Source organism: Spinacia oleracea, chromosome 3 (assembly GCF_020520425.1).
Source record: "Spinacia oleracea cultivar Varoflay chromosome 3, BTI_SOV_V1, whole genome shotgun sequence".
In the NCBI taxonomy this organism is placed as follows: Eukaryota; Viridiplantae; Streptophyta; class Magnoliopsida; order Caryophyllales; family Amaranthaceae; genus Spinacia; species Spinacia oleracea.
Window position 1 is genome coordinate 23,604,027 of NC_079489.1, and position 19,938 is coordinate 23,623,964.

General features: G+C 34.1%; 1 protein-coding gene across 1 annotated transcript in view; it reads left to right on the forward strand.

The window, feature by feature from the left end:
- Positions 1–14,812, forward strand: part of LOC130469574 (ribonucleoside-diphosphate reductase small chain A-like) — a 50,638-nt gene extending 35,826 nt beyond the window's left edge. The window contains 9 exon segments of the mRNA XM_056838940.1: positions 12,313–12,470; positions 12,798–12,846; positions 12,926–12,957; positions 12,960–13,063; positions 13,638–13,703; positions 13,792–13,908; positions 14,101–14,263; positions 14,381–14,451; positions 14,698–14,812. Of these exon segments, the coding sequence (XP_056694918.1) occupies positions 12,313–12,470; positions 12,798–12,846; positions 12,926–12,957; positions 12,960–13,063; positions 13,638–13,703; positions 13,792–13,908; positions 14,101–14,263; positions 14,381–14,451; positions 14,698–14,812 (875 nt within the window).
- Positions 14,813–19,938: the final 5,126 nt, after the last annotated feature.

Below are 19,938 nucleotides of genomic sequence, written 5' to 3' on the forward strand. Positions count from 1 at the left end.
CTTGAAAGAGAATCGGGCTCCAATACATGATCCTCGTGGGAAATTCAAGCCTAACTGGTCAGGCCCATTTCTGGTCAAACACATCACCTCAGCAGGGGCAGTGAAACTGGTCGATCTTAACGGCGACAAATTCCTCCATTTTACCAACCTTGACCAGCTTAAGAAATATTACGTCTAGTATTTTTATGATCGTATGATCCATGATGTATCCTAGTATGAGTAAGATAGCTTTCAGATATATTAGTTAGAAAAGCAAGCCTCGTAATATCCTGAACTACGCTTTGACCTGATTCCCTTCTCATGGGATACGTAGGCAATCCACATGGATTCGGTCAAAAATAAAGGTGAAATCCATTACATATTCACTTATCCTATTTTTTTAGGCTGAAAAGGCACTGGCCCAGCCATTGGAGAGAAGGCCAATGCGTTAGTCAAGGGGCAATTAGCTCACCTGATGTATGCCACTTAACTCTCAAGATCCGTTAGGCCAAAAAAAGAAGGGCATAAAAGGAGAGTAATAGAAAAGAAATGAGAGAAAAAGGCCTAAGCAATAAATGGATCGTAAGAAAAGAATAGAGAGAAGCCCAAAAAAAAAAAGAAAAAAAAGAACGTGATGTATTGTATATGTACGTCAGTACGTACATATATATATATATATATATATATATATTTCTAAATTTTACCATCACAAGATATTCAAAACTTACCATGTGTAAATCTTTATAAGTCCCTTGCATTACTAGAGTAATTTAGTGTCATCATTTGCGTGAATACTTTGTTTTGCATCCATGGTCATAAGTGCATGTTTGGCCTTATCATGTGAGGATTCAATCTCGGAAACTAACAAGTCACTATGGTCTTAATTAAATCGTGCAATGCAGATTTTTTTTTAGAACGAAAAACATTCTTAATGGCTTCATTTTATTTCATCGAATTCCCGCATTACATTGATTCTTTTTTTTTAAAATTACCTTAAGCCTAATACTTAAACACACTACAAAGCTTGCTAAGGCAGTCCCTAAACAAGTATTACATCCATAGGAAATACAATTTCAAAATAAGAAAAATAAATAAACAAACAACCATTAGGAAGCCATTTTTTCTTATCATCACTCCTCCTTCTTTATCTTCTTGATGACCCTACTTGAAGACTCAACCTCCGTTTTAGGCCTCTTATACATTCCCAAATCTCCACGACTCCACTTTTCATAGCAAGCATCAACGATTGGGTACCTTAAAACGGGAAGGAATGGAATTTTCTTTGTTCGCTCCCAAGCAATAAGCAATTGTAGTAGCGACTTATCATCAATCCAATGAGTTGTGCAGTCGTCAGTGGGAAGGTCCCTAATGAAGGTTTGCCACTGCCCAATTTGCCTAAGACACCTCCATGGATAATAGAAAGTGATCTTCTTGACACTCGGAAGAACTACACCCCTCTTATTGGCGGTACTATACACAATTTCCTTGATAACTAAATGTGGAGTCACCCATTCCTTTTCCCCTGAGAGCGCTAAACTCCACCTGTTATTATCCCTCACCTCACGATATAGATTGGAGCATCCTCTGGAAAGGATGATTTTAGGATGATAAGTAAGTGCTCTCAAAGGATTCACCAACTTAAACTTCTCCATTAGCCACAAATGAAGCACTAGCGGACTCCCTTTCATGAAAGAGAACGGTTTTTCCTTTTGTTGATCAAGGCTTAGGACTAATTCTCCTAATATTATTGGTCCTAGCCTACGCCCATTAGACACTTGGGGTACATAACCAGCCACATTTTTGTCACATAGCCCAAGATCCTCTTTGAACAACAATAGACCCATAAGAGCAATCATGCATGCTTTAACTCTAGCCGAGCCATAAGAAATAGCAAGTTCGAGATTAGTACCCTTGGCTCTAAAAGGTTCAAGAACACAATTAATAAGAATAGAATATCCATGATGGAAAGTCATACCATCATATATAGTGGGAAAGACCTAAAACCTCACGCAGATAACAAGTTAAGGAGCTACATTTTGTCGTGATAACTAACGGCTTGTCCGCCTTTTTGAAACATAGTAGACCCTCGATTTCCTCCACCATGGGAACCATCTCTTCACCATTAAAGTTAAAAACGTGTTTTTTCTCATCCCAACACCTGGTGGATGCATAAATAAGATCATAGCAAAGAGGGAGTTTTAGAAGAGGAAGAAGGGAATCAAAGAATATCTTGGTATCGCCAGATTGCCCGTCAGCAACCTCCTTTCCCATGGAATGCAAGAAATCCTTATAATCCACTTCATTCATATCACTTAGGTTATTTGGAAATTTAGCATTCATGGCCATGATTACAAGAAGATGTATTGAAAAGGGGGCAAGAAGAGAAGGAACACTCAAAATGCGCTCAAAGTGCTTGAATTACAAGGAGGTAAAGGATTTGATTTTCATGCTTAGCCAAGCCACGACTTATATACTAATGTTTATGTCTTCAAAGCTTCTTAAATCAGAAATATTGACCCTCCCCATAAGCCATGACAATCTTACAAGAAAGCCATGCAACCAGTCAAGCTAAGCCACGTCAAATTCGTCTTTTTCCTAAAATTTTCTTTTATGATACCCAAAAATCCTTTCCCATTATGATCCCATGTTGTAAAAGTATATTAATGATGAGGATATGTCTTCAATCCCATCTTTAATACACCATTAGAGCTTGCAAGTCCTAAACCAGGTCATACCAGGTCAAATCTGCATATTTTCGTCATCGTTTTTTTCTAAACTGTTCTTTGCATTGATTTTACCTTTATTAATCATTTAATATACATTTATGAAATGAAATGAAATATTTTACAAACTTTATTTGCTAGAACAAACACAAAATTCACAAGCTGAAAACGCTATCTTAAGCCCGTTTTCGCCTGAAAGTCAAAATTTTCAAATTTTCGACCATTTTTGAAAAAAAAACACAATCATGTTTTCTTTTTATATGGATTTCATTTTGACTTTCAACGTAATCACTAACACATCCAGTCTCATGCAAGCGTCGGACCAAATATCTGACGTTTTGCCCAAATCAGCATGTCAGAAGGGGTTTCGCTCAATACGTGGCCTTGTACAAGCCATTTAGTCATGGATTTCCTTAATTCCTTCAATCCATTCTGAATTTATCAAGTTAAAAACCCCTCGATTTTAAATCCGAACATCATAGTCGAGCTTTGACCAACTAAACAATTCTCGAGATTAAGCGAACTCATCCAACTTTTCAGTTGCGACATTTCAAGCCAACTTTTCAGTTGCAATGTTTCAGGATGAATAACTCTATTCTTCTTGGACCTATCATGTGGTTTTTCAAACACACATAAGGAAATGATTAAGTAATTAATCAGTCCTTTACAAGCCGGTTTTTCAACCGCCATATTAAGTCTCACTAATTGAGATTTTCTAAGCCAGTTCTTTTCAACTGCATTGATCAAGTCTCATTAATTTAAACATTAATTGAGATCTCTCGAGCCGGTTCCTTTTTCAACCGCAACAAACCAATGATTGGATCTCATTGTTTTGATTAAAGCCAGTTTTCTTTCAACTGCAATTAGAGCCGACAATTGGCTCGCACCTATTCGGAGTCCATTCGAGCTGGTTCTTCAACCAGTATCAAGCACTTGTTACCTCAAAACTTTCCTTCTAGATCAAAATTTTGCGTCTTTTTATCAAACATTGATCATCGTTTGTTCCAAACTCGATCAATGAGGGGCATTCTGTAGACACCAAATTTTGATCCCCAATTTTTGTATGATCCTCTGTCAAGGAAAATATTTTTTTAGTATAATTTTTGATCGAGTTTCTTTGTTCATTACCTCGGCGGTAATGGTAAGACGATTTAAGGAGTAACAACGGTAGTAATTAAAAGTCCGAAAATATTAACAATAAAACAAAGACGTTTTATTTAAATGCCCAAAATCCTTACAATGTGTACTTCTAATCTACCAAAATAGCAAAAAAAAAAAATCGAAGTACAAATCAAATCGTGCGCATTTCGTGCCGGAAACCTCCAAGCTTCACTTGTTCATAATTATGAAAACCACGAGCGCCACTAGTAGCACAAATAACGCCATGAGCAAGTTCAAATACAAAGTTAGCATCCGAAAATGCTCGTCGAAAGGAGAAGGAGGTGGTTGATCTTGGTTGTTGGGAGCCATGGGTGCCGTGAAAATGGAGGATTTTGATGTTTTTGGATAAGGTGGAGATAAGAAATAAGTGGTGAGTGGTGAATTGGATAGGGGTAATCTCCTTTTATAAAGGAGTACTCCGTATTCAGTATTGCATAATATACTTTGATTTTACCGTATAATACGTCAACACGCTAACAATAACTTAATTCGAGTTTGTTATGTGTAGCGACACGCAAAGATTTTCGTGTCTACCCTAATCCAATATCACTGCTTAAGGTGTTTTGTGTAAATGTCTAGGGTCGCACAAATTTATATGTTACTATGAGTTTATACCCGAAAAAGACAAGAACTCCAATTCCTAGGACCCGGAATAATAACGTGCTATGACCGGTTTAACATTACTTTACTAACGTAACACTACCAAGTACCAACATACGAGACCGGCTAATTACAACAAAACAACGCCTTTTAAACTAAGACTCATTACTTTTTAATACTAACTAGTTATTCTTATTTACTAATTGCTAATTAACTAATTCCTAACTAACTAAGTTCTAACTACCTACCTAAAAGACAAACTACTTTAAGACCAAAAAATGAAAAATCTACACGTGTGTACATTCCCCTTCCCCTAAACTAATGAGGACAAATAAATTTGTTTGATAAGCCATTGATTTGTAAAATCATGATATATCAAATGACATATCAGGCGGTACGTGAAGTACATCACATGCTCATTCACGAGCAATCAAAGTGAAAAGCCGCAGAGACGATTTTTCAAGTCACGTTTTTTGATGAACTTGCATCCATAAATCGGTTGAGTGATTCCTTACTGCAAATAACTGATATGATTCCCTTGTACAGTATCAATAAATGATACTTACAAATGATACTTACCAGGGTGTAAGTTTTGATATAACGTCTTTTGATCTGTTTAGAAATGAAAGTTCATGTATTGGACACAACTGGTATACGTACTTTTTTTTTTGTTTCTCTTCTCTTATCCAATGGCGAAACTGATATATTTTACGACTACTAGTCTCCCTACTACTAATATGGGATGTATTAGGCGCTTTTAAAAAGAGTAGTATCTATATCGGAATATACAACATGAGAGTAATACTCTTAAAAAGTGCTCCCTGTGAAATACTATCTCCCAAAAGTACTATTACTATTAAGAGGGGGTATAATACGTTATTGTTCAAACAATGTGACGACGACCTTGTTAATACGCAGTATTACAACGAGCCATCGGGTAAAAAAAATAATGTATATATAACCAATTTTCATATGACGCTCTCTTCGTAATAATGGGCCTACATTTCTAACACCCGACGTTTCTTTTAACAAACAAACCTCTTTCCAAAATAATTATCTTATTTTTGATCTATTATGCCGTAAAAACACATTCTTTAGCCAACGACGCTACTGGTCTTCATTTTTCTCTAAGACGCGTACCTTGTTTAGCCCGTTTGAGCTCAAGGACAGTATAACTTATCAGTTTGGCAAATAAAACAAAAGCAGTTATGGGTCAATCAAGTCATGATTACTCAAATTTGCTTATTCATTCACAAAATCCTCCTACTAATCTATTTTTGTTTCGTATAACCTTCAACTATTGTATATTTGCAACTTAGTCCCTTTCCACCCCTATAAATACCATCATCTTTTCTCACTTAAAAGGCCCCAACGCCCATCATTCTAAGCTCTTTAAAAAAAAAGCTCTCATTCACTCACTTGCTTTTTAAGTTTCTCTAAAAAATCAGTAAGAAAAAAAAATAGTTTCATTCAAGTCAAAAAATAGTTTTAGTTAAAGTAAAATAAAAAAAAATCAAAAAAACAAGTTTTTAGTTTAATTAATATCAATATTCAGAAAATCAAAAAAAGAAGTTATTCAATTTTCTTGGACAATTCACTTTGCAGTCACTTTTTTATTTCGATTGATCATTTGGACTAATCTCTCAAACATTGCTAGTCAGAGCCAAAGGTAATATTCTTGTTTCTTTTATTTTTGTGAATTCCAATTATTTTTCATAAATTACTAACCTTTTTTCTTATGTGTGCTCTATAACCTGTTAGGGCACTATACGTGCCGGTTACCTAATTTGGAAACCAACTAGAATTTGACCGACCACGGGTGAGACTCGAGGGTGAGTGTATGTGAAGTGTGTTTTTTTACGTATGTTGATCACCAAAAAATGTTTTTATCAAAACAAAATTAAAGTGAGAAGGTGCATAAGAAAATTCAACAGAAAGATGGTGGAACTTTAATACTAGCCAATTTCTTCATTTTCTTTTTTTGTCAATTTTATTGATAACTGTATAAAATATATTCACTTTTCAAAATTCATAAAAGAAATTTTTTACAGAAGCTTGAAGTATTTTGAAGACCACGACATTTGGAAATTTTCAAAAATAAGTTTTAGAAAAATCACAATAAATCCTAAACTTCAGACTAGCAAAACTGTCTTTTTCAGGTTCCGATTTCTTCTTTGGTGAAATTCGAGTAGGTTAACTTATTATTTTCTAAAATCTCAAAGAATATCATAGAAGGACAAAATCCTAAGCTTTATAAATTGACCTCTCCCACCTCCACACGATTTTTATTCAATTTTATAGAATACTAGAATTAAGCTCGTGCGATGCACGGATCAATACATGATTTGTTATTTTTTTATGGGGTAAAAGTATTAAAATAACAACATGATTATCATAATTGACTAACTCATCACATACAATTAGATATCCTGTCACGGGATTTGAGCCCGTCATAAATAGCCCTTCGTTATCAAGTGCGGGAAGAGTGTAAGGTTGGATTTTGAGGTTATTAACCCCAAGAAGCCATGCGGCCATGTTTTCGGAAGCAGGAACATCATAATTTCCACCCTTACCCATAGTTAATATTTTTGTTTAGAACTTAATTAAACAATTGAGAATGCTTCAAACTTTTTTTTTTTTGGTGATGGATGAGAAGTGACGATGCTTTGTTTATATAGGGAATTATAGCAATGAGTTTTTGGTGTAAACTAAAATACCTATAAAGTTTATCTTAAAAACGTGTTATTGATTAGGATAATAATTATCCTATACTTTTACTGATAATATTATTCCTTATTGTATTTTATCAGTATTTGACTACTATTATATTTAATTTTATCTCATTATTTATCATTTAAAAATAAAATTAATATTTAATTATGTGACTGGACAATCCTACGTGGACGCTCTAAAATCTCTCCAAAAAACTCCCCTTTATATATATATATTAGATTTTCAAAAACAGAAATCTAGGAATACAGTTTCTTGAAAATGACAGTTTCAAATAAATAAGTTTTATTTTATTAAAAATATCAAATAAACTTTAAAATCTGAGCTTTTTATACACATGACTCCAAAATGTTTCTAAAGTCTATTTTAAAAATAAAAACGTGATTTTGTTTTCAAATAATTAATTTATAATTTAAATTCACTTCAGGGTCTAAAAAAGGAGCAGCTTTAATGAAAAATTATTTATAAATTATCTACTTCTGAGTTTGAAACTATTTTTTAACACGTTAAAGAAAACACTTAGATCTTTCCAAAAAGGTATCAAACGCTCAAATCCGAGTTCGGGAGGTCTTGGGATTAAATTTAAAGTTCAACGAGATGTAATTTTCTCAACAGTTTTTTTTTAAAAGAAAATTAGTTTTCTCTTATAAAATCCGATTTACCCAAAATAAATTCCTATTTTTCTTAGATAACAGATTTTGTATGTATACATACTCCAAACCATTTACCACTTCGTTATACTTACCTAAAATTAATTTAGGTTAAGTTAAGTAAAGTGGAAAATTCTAAAAAAATCTAAATATAAGTTTTGTTTACTTAGGTCTTTACTTTCCAAACATCCAAGGCGAAGAAATATGAAGACTAGTCAAGGAAACATAGTTCAAGGCGAAGGAATCAAGACTTGAAGCTTCTCATTAGATAGGAATTCTGATTATTGTAATATTTATTTTATTTATGGCACTTGTAAACTAAAGTTCCATCATCAAAGTAATAAAACAACAAAAGAATTATCTCATGCACACTTCTTAATAATAAATTATTCGAGTGTTTTTTTTTTATTAAATTGGTTAAATCACTCTGCATGCTTGATCCATATATCATTTCACATTTGCATGAGATAAACCTAGTGACTTATGGTTTATGACCTTGAATTGAATAAACGGGTCAAATTGGAAATTTAGTCATATAGGATTGTGAAGTGATTAAATCCTATTATCATCAAATCTTGTTACCTATAATGAATCACTCTCAGTCTAGTATGACATGATTTCTATTATGAAACTATTATTCAATTTTAGGCCATATCAGGTGTCCCAACTTATTTGGTCAATTTCATAAACCCCAAACACATTACCTCAAAACCCACTCAAATAGTACATTACTATCCATCCTCAATAGAGTGAAGTTCAACCCAAAATAAGCAAGTCACAAAGTCCAAAACAACTTTCTTTTCAGAAACAAGTCAATCCAAAAGTCGTCAATCGGGACGCATTTTATCGTTGAGTTGTCTTTCACATAAGACTTTTATGGTGTCACTAATCGGGGTGATTTCCACAACCTTAATGGAACGATTTGATTCCCAAAAGCAAGTCAGTTAAAGACCTATTACCAACCTTGTCTTGAGTTATCCAACACTCTATTTCCCTTCACCCATTGGAATTGACCACATAGGAAGGGATACCTGTCAGAACTACGTAGGGTTTTGATCCGGGAGTGGATTCAAATCCCACAATGAACGGTACGTAGGGCAACTTTAACGCTCAAACCCGCCATACATCACCAGATTTATCTCATCATATATTATATCATATTGCTTCCGAGTGTGTTTGACTACTTGTAAATTATGTGACATTATGCATTAAGTTAATAACATTGTGAATGATCATAACCAATTATTGTAAGAAAAATAGGGACAACATATTGTAGGAGCCTGTTTTAGAACAGAGGGAGAGACGAGTTCCAGACGTTCGATCTTCCTAACTTATACCCCGGACCTTACTCTTTGATTTCAAAAGACCAGATCTCATAGGAAAAAAGCCTTTTATTTTAAGGAGCCATCATTGTCTTCGGAAATTTATTTTTATCAAATAATTATTTTTCCCCTGAAAATGATGATTTCAAAAATCCGGTCCCTATCGGATAAAATAGGGTGGCGACTCCAAACTTTTAAACATTACAAGCCCAACAGTTGGCTTATGTGGGATTCTGACCGTAATCTAGGACAGTCGAGAATCGAGTCCCACAAGTTCGTAACGGGCCCAGGCGCATCCCGTCACAAGGTTAATACGCACTAAAAGACTCAATTAAATCTCAAATACTCCGGATTCTAGGAATCCGAATCTGACAAAGAAACGGCCCAAACATCAATTTCAACGCCCAGCCCTGGGCGCTGAAATTGCATGGATCCTATTTTCAACGCCCAGAGCTGGGCACCGAAATCTTTGACGCCCAGCCCTGGGCGCTTAAAATACCTGGGACGTGTTTTTTCCTAATTCCTCGAGGATTAGAGTTCTACAATTCTATCTTTCCACGAACTCTTTTATATAAATAGGGCCTTAAGTTCGACGTGAAAAGCACGCAACAACACAATTATTATTCTGAGTATTGACTCTAAACCCCTAAGCCTAAGCCTCACGCTGCAAAACTGATCACGCGTTCTGTCGCAATCGATCCATAAATCGAACAGAATGTATCCTGTCCCATAATTTGAGATTCGTTAAATAAAAGGAGAAATAGCAAAGTCAAAGGGGTTAGTTTTCTGAGAACCATGACGCACCTCTCAAGGGTGCGTCGTAATGTGTCCCTTTTCCATGGTTTAATTGCTTTCCTCGCCCTTTTATGAACTGTTAAACTAACTAAAATCTGATTGTTCGATCACGCTTAATAAATATGATATTTTTGGGAAATTGGATTATCATGCTAGGTCCCTTAAAACAATCTAAATCAGATAATCGCGTTCGATCTAGTACTATATGTTGCATATTATTAAAATCAACTCAGATTAGTTTAATAGTTAACGCATGTCCCTTCAATTATTTATGCTGAGCTAGTAAGGATATCCTGCCTCTGGAGTTATCGAAGAGCGAGTACTCCTCTCGGTAGTTACAGTCCCCCGAACCCTCAATCTCTACCCTGCGGGTGTACGTTGAGCGATCCCCACCACCAGGGATCACAAGGGAACCTACGGCCATCGTGGTCAAACATAATTGCACTCCCTTTATGTCACGATAACCGGGTTTTGTCAGTTTTTCTCATTGTCGTTAAAAACTGAATGGCGACTCCTATATTACTAGTCAATTGGGTTAAACTCACAGGAAATCCAATTACACTTGATTTGACAAAGAGAAGCATCACACCCACGAGGGACGAGGTCACGCATTAGCCTCGTGCTTTTTCGACCCCCTCACACCTTTCTTTTCCATTATGTTTACAAATAGGGATTTTTGTTATTGTTAGTGTAAGGTTGCATATGTTGGAGTTTTCGGAACTCACTTAGGAGGGAACTTCTCCAGAAGCACTTGGATTTTGTTTGTTTGATGTGATCACTGTTTGAGGCTTATGAATAGTCTTTGGACGTTGATAATGGGATCAATGGACCAAAAAGTTTTCTTTTCTGGCATATATCTATGCGTAGGAGGAAGCTTGGATCATAAAGATGATCTTAAACAGAGCAATTTGAGTAAATTGTGGACAAAATTGATCCTTAGTGTTGGTGGGTATGGTTTTTGACTCGATTTTGCTAGTACCTAAAACAATCATGTGCTTAGTTGTACACTAAATTGAATTAATATGTATTATGCTCTTTGAATTCTGTAGGTCTTTCCCTATACCCCGGTCTACAAACGTTTGCATTATACTTTCCGGGGAAGGTGTATGTTTCTTTTAGACCGTTTTTTTCCCTTTCTGATGCCTGATTGATATATTTAGTATCACGTCATATTAAGAATCCTTTTGCATGTTTAAGTGGCACATAAGTTTGTACTATAAAGTAGTTGAACAACCTTAGTAGTTGACAAATGGTACGTCTCTTGAAGCTTTCTTTTTAGCTCCGTCTAACTGTTGGCTATTTTGTAGAGCTGTATAGTTAGTATAGTGCATGAATTAACAGAGCTTAGTGATCTAAAACAGTAAGATTAATGGAAGAAAAGGTGATTCATGAGTAATAAGGATTAAGGAAGAACAACTAATGATATGATTGTATTGATGATTATCACAGTGGAGATCACCGATTACAACCTAGCCAAATTTGAGAGGAAGAATGACACTCTCCCAATCTACACTTACTACTCACTTTCCACAATATTTAATATGACTTTCCTGTCTCTGATGGTCTTATATAGCACTTCTTCCTTAACTTATTCTCCAATTGCAAGCTACCGGTAACTAACTTACAAAGATATACACTACCTAAAGTACCCTCTTCATAATATTATATTGGTTCATAGCGATGATAGCATATAGATCGAGTTATAGACTTCCCAATCTACACTTAGTACTCACTTTCCATAATATTTATATGACTTTCCCATCTCTTATATGCTCTTATATAACACTTCTTCCTTAACTTATTCTCCAAGCTATCGGTAACTAACTTATAAAGATACTACCTAAAGTACCCCTCTTCATAATATTGGTTCGTAGCGATTATAGCATATAGAGTTATAGACTGTAAAATATTTTCTTGTGCTTTATCTTGATGATTGCCCGTAAATGACATGCTACACTTAGTTTTCTTAGATTCGCATCTATTATGTTCTTATGATGTCAAATTACGATCTCCACCTTGCAATAGTACTTCAAGTGCTTTAATGTTAGACCAATACGGTCAAGTATGTGATCATATATGCAATGTAGCTTGCCTTTCCTGTATTCGTATTTATTGGTCTTAGGCTTTGTTCTTTTTACCCAGTGAAAAAATAAGTTAGATCAGTTCAGGATAGGAGCTCTGAGATAAAAGTACCAAGTTGCAACTAAAAGTAAGTTCAACCAAGGGAAATAACGAAGCTTTATATATTGTAGCTACTTGTGTCTATTGTTTCATCTCTTGTTAAGCTTTGATTTTATTTTTTCTTCTGTGGAAGTTACAACTAGTGCTTGCGCTCTTCTTGTTTAATTACAGCTGAGGAGGTTGACCTCTCCTCTGACGTGCAGCAGTGGGACTCTCTATCAGATTCAAAGAGACATTTCATATCCCATGTACTGGCCTTTTTGGCTGCGTCAGATGGAATTGTTCTTGAGAACCTTAAGCTTGCTGCAAGATTTTTGAATGATGTTAAAGTTGCTATACTTCCATGATTGAGAAACATGGAATGTAGTGCGTGCTCAGTTACATGTTTAACTAAATATTATGCAGTTACTTGTTTGTTAATATTATAGCATCACTTTAGAGGTAGATACTACGTAGTATTTATCAGTTGGAACTTGTTGAGTTATTTGTTGATGAACGTACTTTTTCCTTTGTGATGGAAGATATGATGCTGTTGGAATGTTTCTTCAGTCTCTGTGTATCCTCTTGTTATGGTGTGATTTGAATCCATGCATGCTTTATCGATATAATGTGATGCTTCCTTAGTTGACTGTCCTATTTTCTTTCTACTAATCAAGGCTCGAGGTTTCTACGGATTTCAAATCTCAATGGAGAACATACATTATGGCAAGACCAAGACTCTTTGTAGGGTTTATTTGCATGCTTCATGTGGCTTATAGTTGTGTGATTTTCTGCCTGTTCACAGAGATGTATAGTTTGTTATTGGAGACATATCACATATATAAGGGACTCGATCTATTGAGAAGAACCACTTGTTCAATGCCATTGAGACGATTCCATGTATACTGAAGAAAGCAGACTGGACTTTAAATTGGATTCAGAGGTAGCATTACATTTTGATTTTGGACCTTGCTACTCAATTTGCTAATGCCTGTAGCAAAAATCTGTAAAAGTTCTATCTTAGGTTTTAGGCACTTTCACTATCTGCTTGTTTCTTTACTTTGTTTATCTTTTAATTGTCAAAGATAAGACTGTTATATGAAACTTTTTAAGTAACTCTGAAGAATTTTATGCTTTTTTAGTTAGTCATTATTCTTCAGATAGTTGCTTTGAAACATTTTCTTCGTACTTGGTCATATGTGTAAGTTCTTCTTTTCCTAAAGGTGCTAGCTGTTCTAAATACAATTTTCACCCAACACATCATCTTGAGTTTAGACTTGTGGTCAAGCAGCTTAAGTTTGAGTTGTTTAGCTGTTGTCCAGATTTAATTTCTTTCAGGAAAAGACCTCTTAAAATGGTTTACATGATTTGACACGGAACTGATACTCAATTACTTATATGATCTTGTGGCCATAGAAGCTAAAACTGCACATTTTCTCTTTCTTTGTTGTAGTATGAAGACTATGAGAAATTAGTAATTTTATTTAGAGTGTTCTCCACATGTGCTTGTTGTGCAGTACAAATTCTTTTGCAGAAAGAATTGTTGCTTTTGCTTGTGTTGAAGGGATCTTCTTCTCAGGAAAGTGAATTTTTATTTGACTTAACGTTGTTCTGTTTATTCATTGTGCAACTCACATTATAGTTTGTAATATATTGTTTCATAAATTTCAGTTTTTGTGCCATATTTTGGCTTAAAAAGAGAGGCTTGATGCCTGGTTTGACTTATTCAAACGAGCTTATTTCAAGAGACGAAGGCCTACACTTTGATTTTGCCTGTCTTTTGTACAGGTCTCTATTCTCTACACTCTAGTTTGTTGTTGCTGAGCTTATTATGGCCTATTTCTTCTCTCCAGTTTCAGTTTCCTTTTTGATATTTTATTTTCATCCTCTGTTTAATGGTGCTATATTATTACAAGTTTGATGCTTAAGTACAAGTTTTTAGCACACGTAACTGATGCTCAATGAAATTACTATTTCTAGTTTGTTACGTAAGAAACTACAGCCAGAGAAAGTTGAAAAGATTGTGCATGAAGCTGTTGAAATTGAGACAGAATTTGTATGTGAAGCAATTCCATGTGCTTTGATTAGCATGAATGTTGTGCTGATGAGGCAGTACATAAAATTTGTTGCTGATCGACTCCTGGTACAATTGATGTCATATAAATTTGTTTTGTGGGAAAATCCAAATGTCGAGATTCCATTCACGCCTTCCTCCCATGAATACAATAATTATTGATGTTGCTCATGTGTACTCTTTCAGGTTTCTTTAGGGAACCAAAAGAAATACAATGTAACAAACCCTTTCGATTGGATGGAGTTCATATCACTGACGTAAGTATTATAATTGTTGGAGCTAATTAATCTAAATTATTAAGCGTAAAACGAGTAAGCATAAATCATGATATCTTAACTAAAGTATGGACTATCATTTAATGTTTATTGGTAAACACTGGACAATGTAGTTTTATCATATGAGACACAAAATGAAACAAAGAACAAGACAAAGTATCTGTTCTGTGCTCGAAATTATGTAGCATTTATACGACTATGAATCTTGATTTGACATAACATCTGCAGGGGTAAGACAAACTTGTTCGAGAGAAGGGTGGGTGAGTATCAGAAAGCATCAGTAATGTCAAATTTAAAGGATGGTAACAACAACTTTGTGTTCAAGCTGGATGAAGATTTTTAGAGGCGCATTTCGGATTTGAATATTGAGAAGAGTGGATCCAATTTCATTCTTTTTGTGTATAAAGTATAATAGTGGATCACTTGTTGTATGTTGCTAGTCTGGAGTTGTTTTTGTGTATCTGTATTTTATCGGATATGTGAACCTTTTAGGTATTATTATTTATTGTTTTTATATAGTCCATACTGATATGTTATCCATCTTCCATAATACTATTTGATAATTAGTTTGATATGATTATCTAGCATGCTTGATGCAGGAGGATTCACACCTTGGAATTTTCGGATTTCTCCCTATCCTCCCCGCTCCACCCCACCCCAGTACCCTACTAAGCGTGGGTTAAGATTATGTCGACTAGCAAGCAGTTCCAGGGTTACGATGGCGCTACGATTATGGGTCCTTGTACAATTTTTCAAAATGAGGCCTCAACTCATTATGTAAGTCAAATACGAGATGACATGCCGGTACCAAAACCGATGGAGATATTATCATAGATTATACAACAACAACCTTAACCACTACACCAATTTTGATTGCCACAGGTCTTGCACGCACCCGGTATACAATAAATTTATTGTACATATGGGTAACTTTTATATAGTTTTTGTTAACTTTTAAATATTTTAGGCTAACTTTAATTCGCCTTATAAATTGTAATATTTACTATACACCGAGTGTAATTAAGAATTATTGTGTGTTTTTTACATTTAGAAACTAATTACACTATATCTGAAATTTAGAATCATATTCCGTTGCTTACCCTGTACCCTAGCCCCTAAGGCTCTGTTCTCTTCGTCTGGTCTGGTCTGGTCTGATTTTTCATTTTGCTGGTCTGGTCTGATTCATACTGGTTTGGTCTAGTCTGGTCTGATTCATGTTGGTCTGGTATGGTCTGGTCTGATTCATGCTAGTCTGGTCTGGTCTAGTCTGATTCATGTTGGTCTGGTCTGGTCTGAACTTTTCTAAGTATTATTATAATAAATAATAAACAATAAATAATAAACAATAAACAATAAATAAGAAATAATAAATATAAATTATTAATAATTATAAATTAATTTTTAATAATTAATGACTACTTAATAAAAATTAACTAGTACCTAAGTTTTGATAATGAGTAATTAAAAATTGTTATTTATTAATTATTAATTAATAATCAATAATTAAAAATTGGTAACTATTAATTAATAATTAAAAATTGGTAACTATTAATTAATAATTAATAATTAATTATAACTAATTATTAATTATTAATTATATTTACAATTATAATTAAATATTAATTATTAATTATTACTCCCTCCATTCCTTTTTGTTGTTCCCATTTCCTTTTTTGGCATTTCTTTTTGTTGTACCCATACTGAATCTTTACTATTTTTAGCCATGATTTTTTTACCAATTTACCCTAAGATTCCCCATTATTTACCAAAAAACCCTAAGATTCTACCTTTTTTCCACCCTCTTTTTCCTCACCACCCTTATTTAATTATTTTCCCACCCCCCATAACCCCACCCCACTACCCGTCTCTTTCACTCCTCTCACCTCTCTGATTTTTTTCGAGTAAACATGTCTCTCTTCATTTTCTCTCTCCTTACTCTCCCTCTCTCTTCATTTTCTTGCTCTGTTTCTCACTTCCTCTCACGTTTTTCACTCTCTCTCCTCCAAAACATCTCTATGTTCTTTCATATATGGGAGTGAGATCGCCGCCACCACCACAACCAAACCTCTGCCTCCGCCGCCGCCACCACCCCCGTTAAAGGTGTAGAATACGGAAATATGGCTTTAGATGGTGAAATTCGACCATAAAAACTCTAGATCTAGAGTTTTCATGGTCGAATTTGACCTCTATATCCTTAAAATCGTGAGTGTTGTAAGTATCAAGTGGTTATTATTATTATTTTTGTATTTTTTTGTCGAATTTTCTGGGTGGTTTTTGTCGAATTTTCGGTTGATTTTCGGCGAATTATTCAGTTGATTTTCGATGATTTTTTGGCTGAATTTTTGGGTTGATTTTGGTCGATTTTTGGGTTAAATTTGGTCGAATTTGGTGGTTGATTTTGGGTTGAATTTGTTTGTATTTATGGGTTGAATTTGGGTTGAAATAGTTCGCATTTCTGTGTTGAATTTGGGTTGAATTGTGCTCGATTTTTGGTTGAATTTATTCGATTTTCTGGGTTGAAATAGTTCAATTTGGGTTGAATTTGTTGTTCGATTTTCTGGGTTTAATTTGGGTTGAACTTGTTCGTATTTTCTGGGTTTAATTTGGGTTGAACTTGGTTGAATTTGGGTTGAATTCTGGGTTAAATTCTGGGTTTTGATTGTCGAATATTTTGGGTATTGTTTGGTTGAATTTTCTTAATTGTTTGTTTGTTTGTTTGTTGATTTGTTGATTTCATGTTTGTCGAATTCTTGTTTTCATGATTTCATTGTTTGTTTTTTGGTTTGGTTTATCGATTTCCTGGGTTTTTTTGGTTAATTTTCTTGATTTTTCTGGTTTGATTTTTCTTGATTTTTTTTGTTCGAAATTTGGTTGATTTTTCTGGTTTGAATTTACTCTGTTTTTTTGTTATTAATAATAAAATATCTCCCATTTATCTTATTTCTTTAATATTTTCTTTCTCCTTACTTTATTTTAAATATATAATCTCTTACACCCAATCATTATTCTTACACCCAATCATTACTCATATCCCAATACAACCCAAGATTCTAGTTTTCTTAAAAACCCCCCAACATTCCTTAGGGGAACAACAAAAAGGAATGGAGGGAGTAATATATAATAATTAATTATTAATTTATAATATTATTAATTACTAATAATATTTTTTTTAATTATTATAATTATAATTATAATAAATAATTCAAAATTCTTGGTCTGGTCTGGTTTGGTCAGAATGTTGCTGGTCTGGTCTGGTCTGGTCTGAATATTGCTGGTCTGATCTGGTCTGGTCTGGTCTGGTCTGAATGTTGCTGGTCTGGTCTGATTTAATAAGATCTGATTGAATAAGTAACAATGATCAGGTGAAGAGAACATGACCTAAGTCACTGTGTGATAAAAGTTGGATACGCACGATAATACGAATAACGTTTTGACCACTAATGTCGTGGCATCCCTTTCCTAATTTTCAACACAAGTTATCCTTTGCATGCATTTTAAATTTGTTGTACACAACTAACAACTTAGGTCAGGTTTTGTTCTCAATGTTGGTGGGTAAGCTTAAATATTGCTATCACCCAAAAAGAACAATAGTACAAAAATGCTCATCATTATCTATGTAATCATCCCCTAATTGTATACGTCTTTAACCCCATTTAAGAAGGTGAGTGATCACTTAAACAAGGTTATTTAGACTTTTATGCTACGTTGTGTTTAGCTAACTTTTTATGTCCGTTCCCTAACCACACCTATGTTCCCCCGGTATATACTTTCACTGTTGAGAAATTAACCATCTATTTCTTTTAGAAAAGTGATCTAAGCTGACTTTCTTCATCGTTATCCCCTAATTAAGAAGGTAATTAAATGATCACTTATTAGACTTTTATGGTACTAGTAGTTAGTTCATTGTCAATTAAATGATGAAAAGCGTAACAGAATCATCCACTACTACTCTCAGTCTTTCACCAACCAAAAAAACAAAAAGCAAATGTAAAATGGGAATAAAATAGCACCAAAGTTGGCAGTTGGAGGGGGAAGTAAGGAAAAGTTGAAGTTTACTTCACACCTAATGAAAATAAAACATCATCACTATCACTATCACTATCAATATCACTATCTCAAATGGGTGCTGTGATGGGGATCTCAACCCATGTCACTTTCTACACCTACCCCTTAACCACTTACAACGATATTGGGTGTCAATTGCTAAACAGATCAACTACGAATGTTATGTCCTAGAAAAATATTATACTCTCATCGCTCCGAAATTCGTTAACATACTCCCTCCGTCCCTTAATACTCGCACCGGTTTGACCAGTGCGGAGGTAAGACACTTGAATTGACTTTAATGGGTGGTAGTTGATAGTGGAGTATTTTTTTTAATATAGTTAGTGAGAAATGTGTAAGGGAGTAGTGGAGGTGTGAATTTTTAAATGATTTTTTGTAGGAAGTGAGTTAGTAGGTAAGTGTGAGAAATAATATAATATTGTTAAAAAGTTCTATTTATAGAAGCGGTGCAAGTATTAAGGGACGACCCGAAAAGAAAAGCGGTTCGAGTATTAAGGGACGGAGGGAGTAGTACACATGCAACGTCAAAACAAGGTTAAGCTAGCTTAATAAAACATGAATTTTAAATGAGTTGAGTCGAACCGAGTTCTACACTATAGCTTGATATCATTAGCATTCGAACTAATTTGAGTTTGAACGTATTTCAAGTATAAGCTCGATGTTAAACTAGTGTAAAATGAGCTTTCTAATACTAGTATAAATTACTACTTCAAATTAATTATATTATACACCCCATTTAAATTAACTTCAATAATTTCCAAATCTTTCTATAAAATTAAATTATGGAAAACTTTGATTTCACTATGCACCAATTTCATATTCCAAATATCAATTAACATAATTTGAGACATAAAATTCAAAACTTTAATTAATTAAATTACAAGATCCGATTAAAATCAATCTGGGGTAAAATTTAGGGTTATTTCAGATTTATTAAAATAAAAATAGATAAATAAAGACTCGGTAAAAGATAACTAAACACTTAGTAAATTTAATAGGAGTCAATTACTGGTAAAAAGATAATAACAGATAATTTTTTATAGGAGTCCAGATAGATAGAGGAGATATCAATAGATAAATAAATACTTAGTAATGTTAATATGAGTCAACTACTAATAAAAAGATAAAAAGAGATAAATTTTGTTCGGAGTCTAAATAGATAAAAAAATGCTTAGTAAAAGATAATATGAGATAAATTTTACTAGGAGTCAACTACCATGCTCTATATAATGCAGCTACATTACCGCACCAAAAAAAATATCATTAACGAAGGCTATTATTACGGACTCAAATCCCATTCTTTAAGTGAAATATTCTACGACATGCTATCTAATTACCCCATAAAAAGTAACAAATTATGCATGATGCACGGGCTTAATTCTAGTATACAATACAATACAAGTT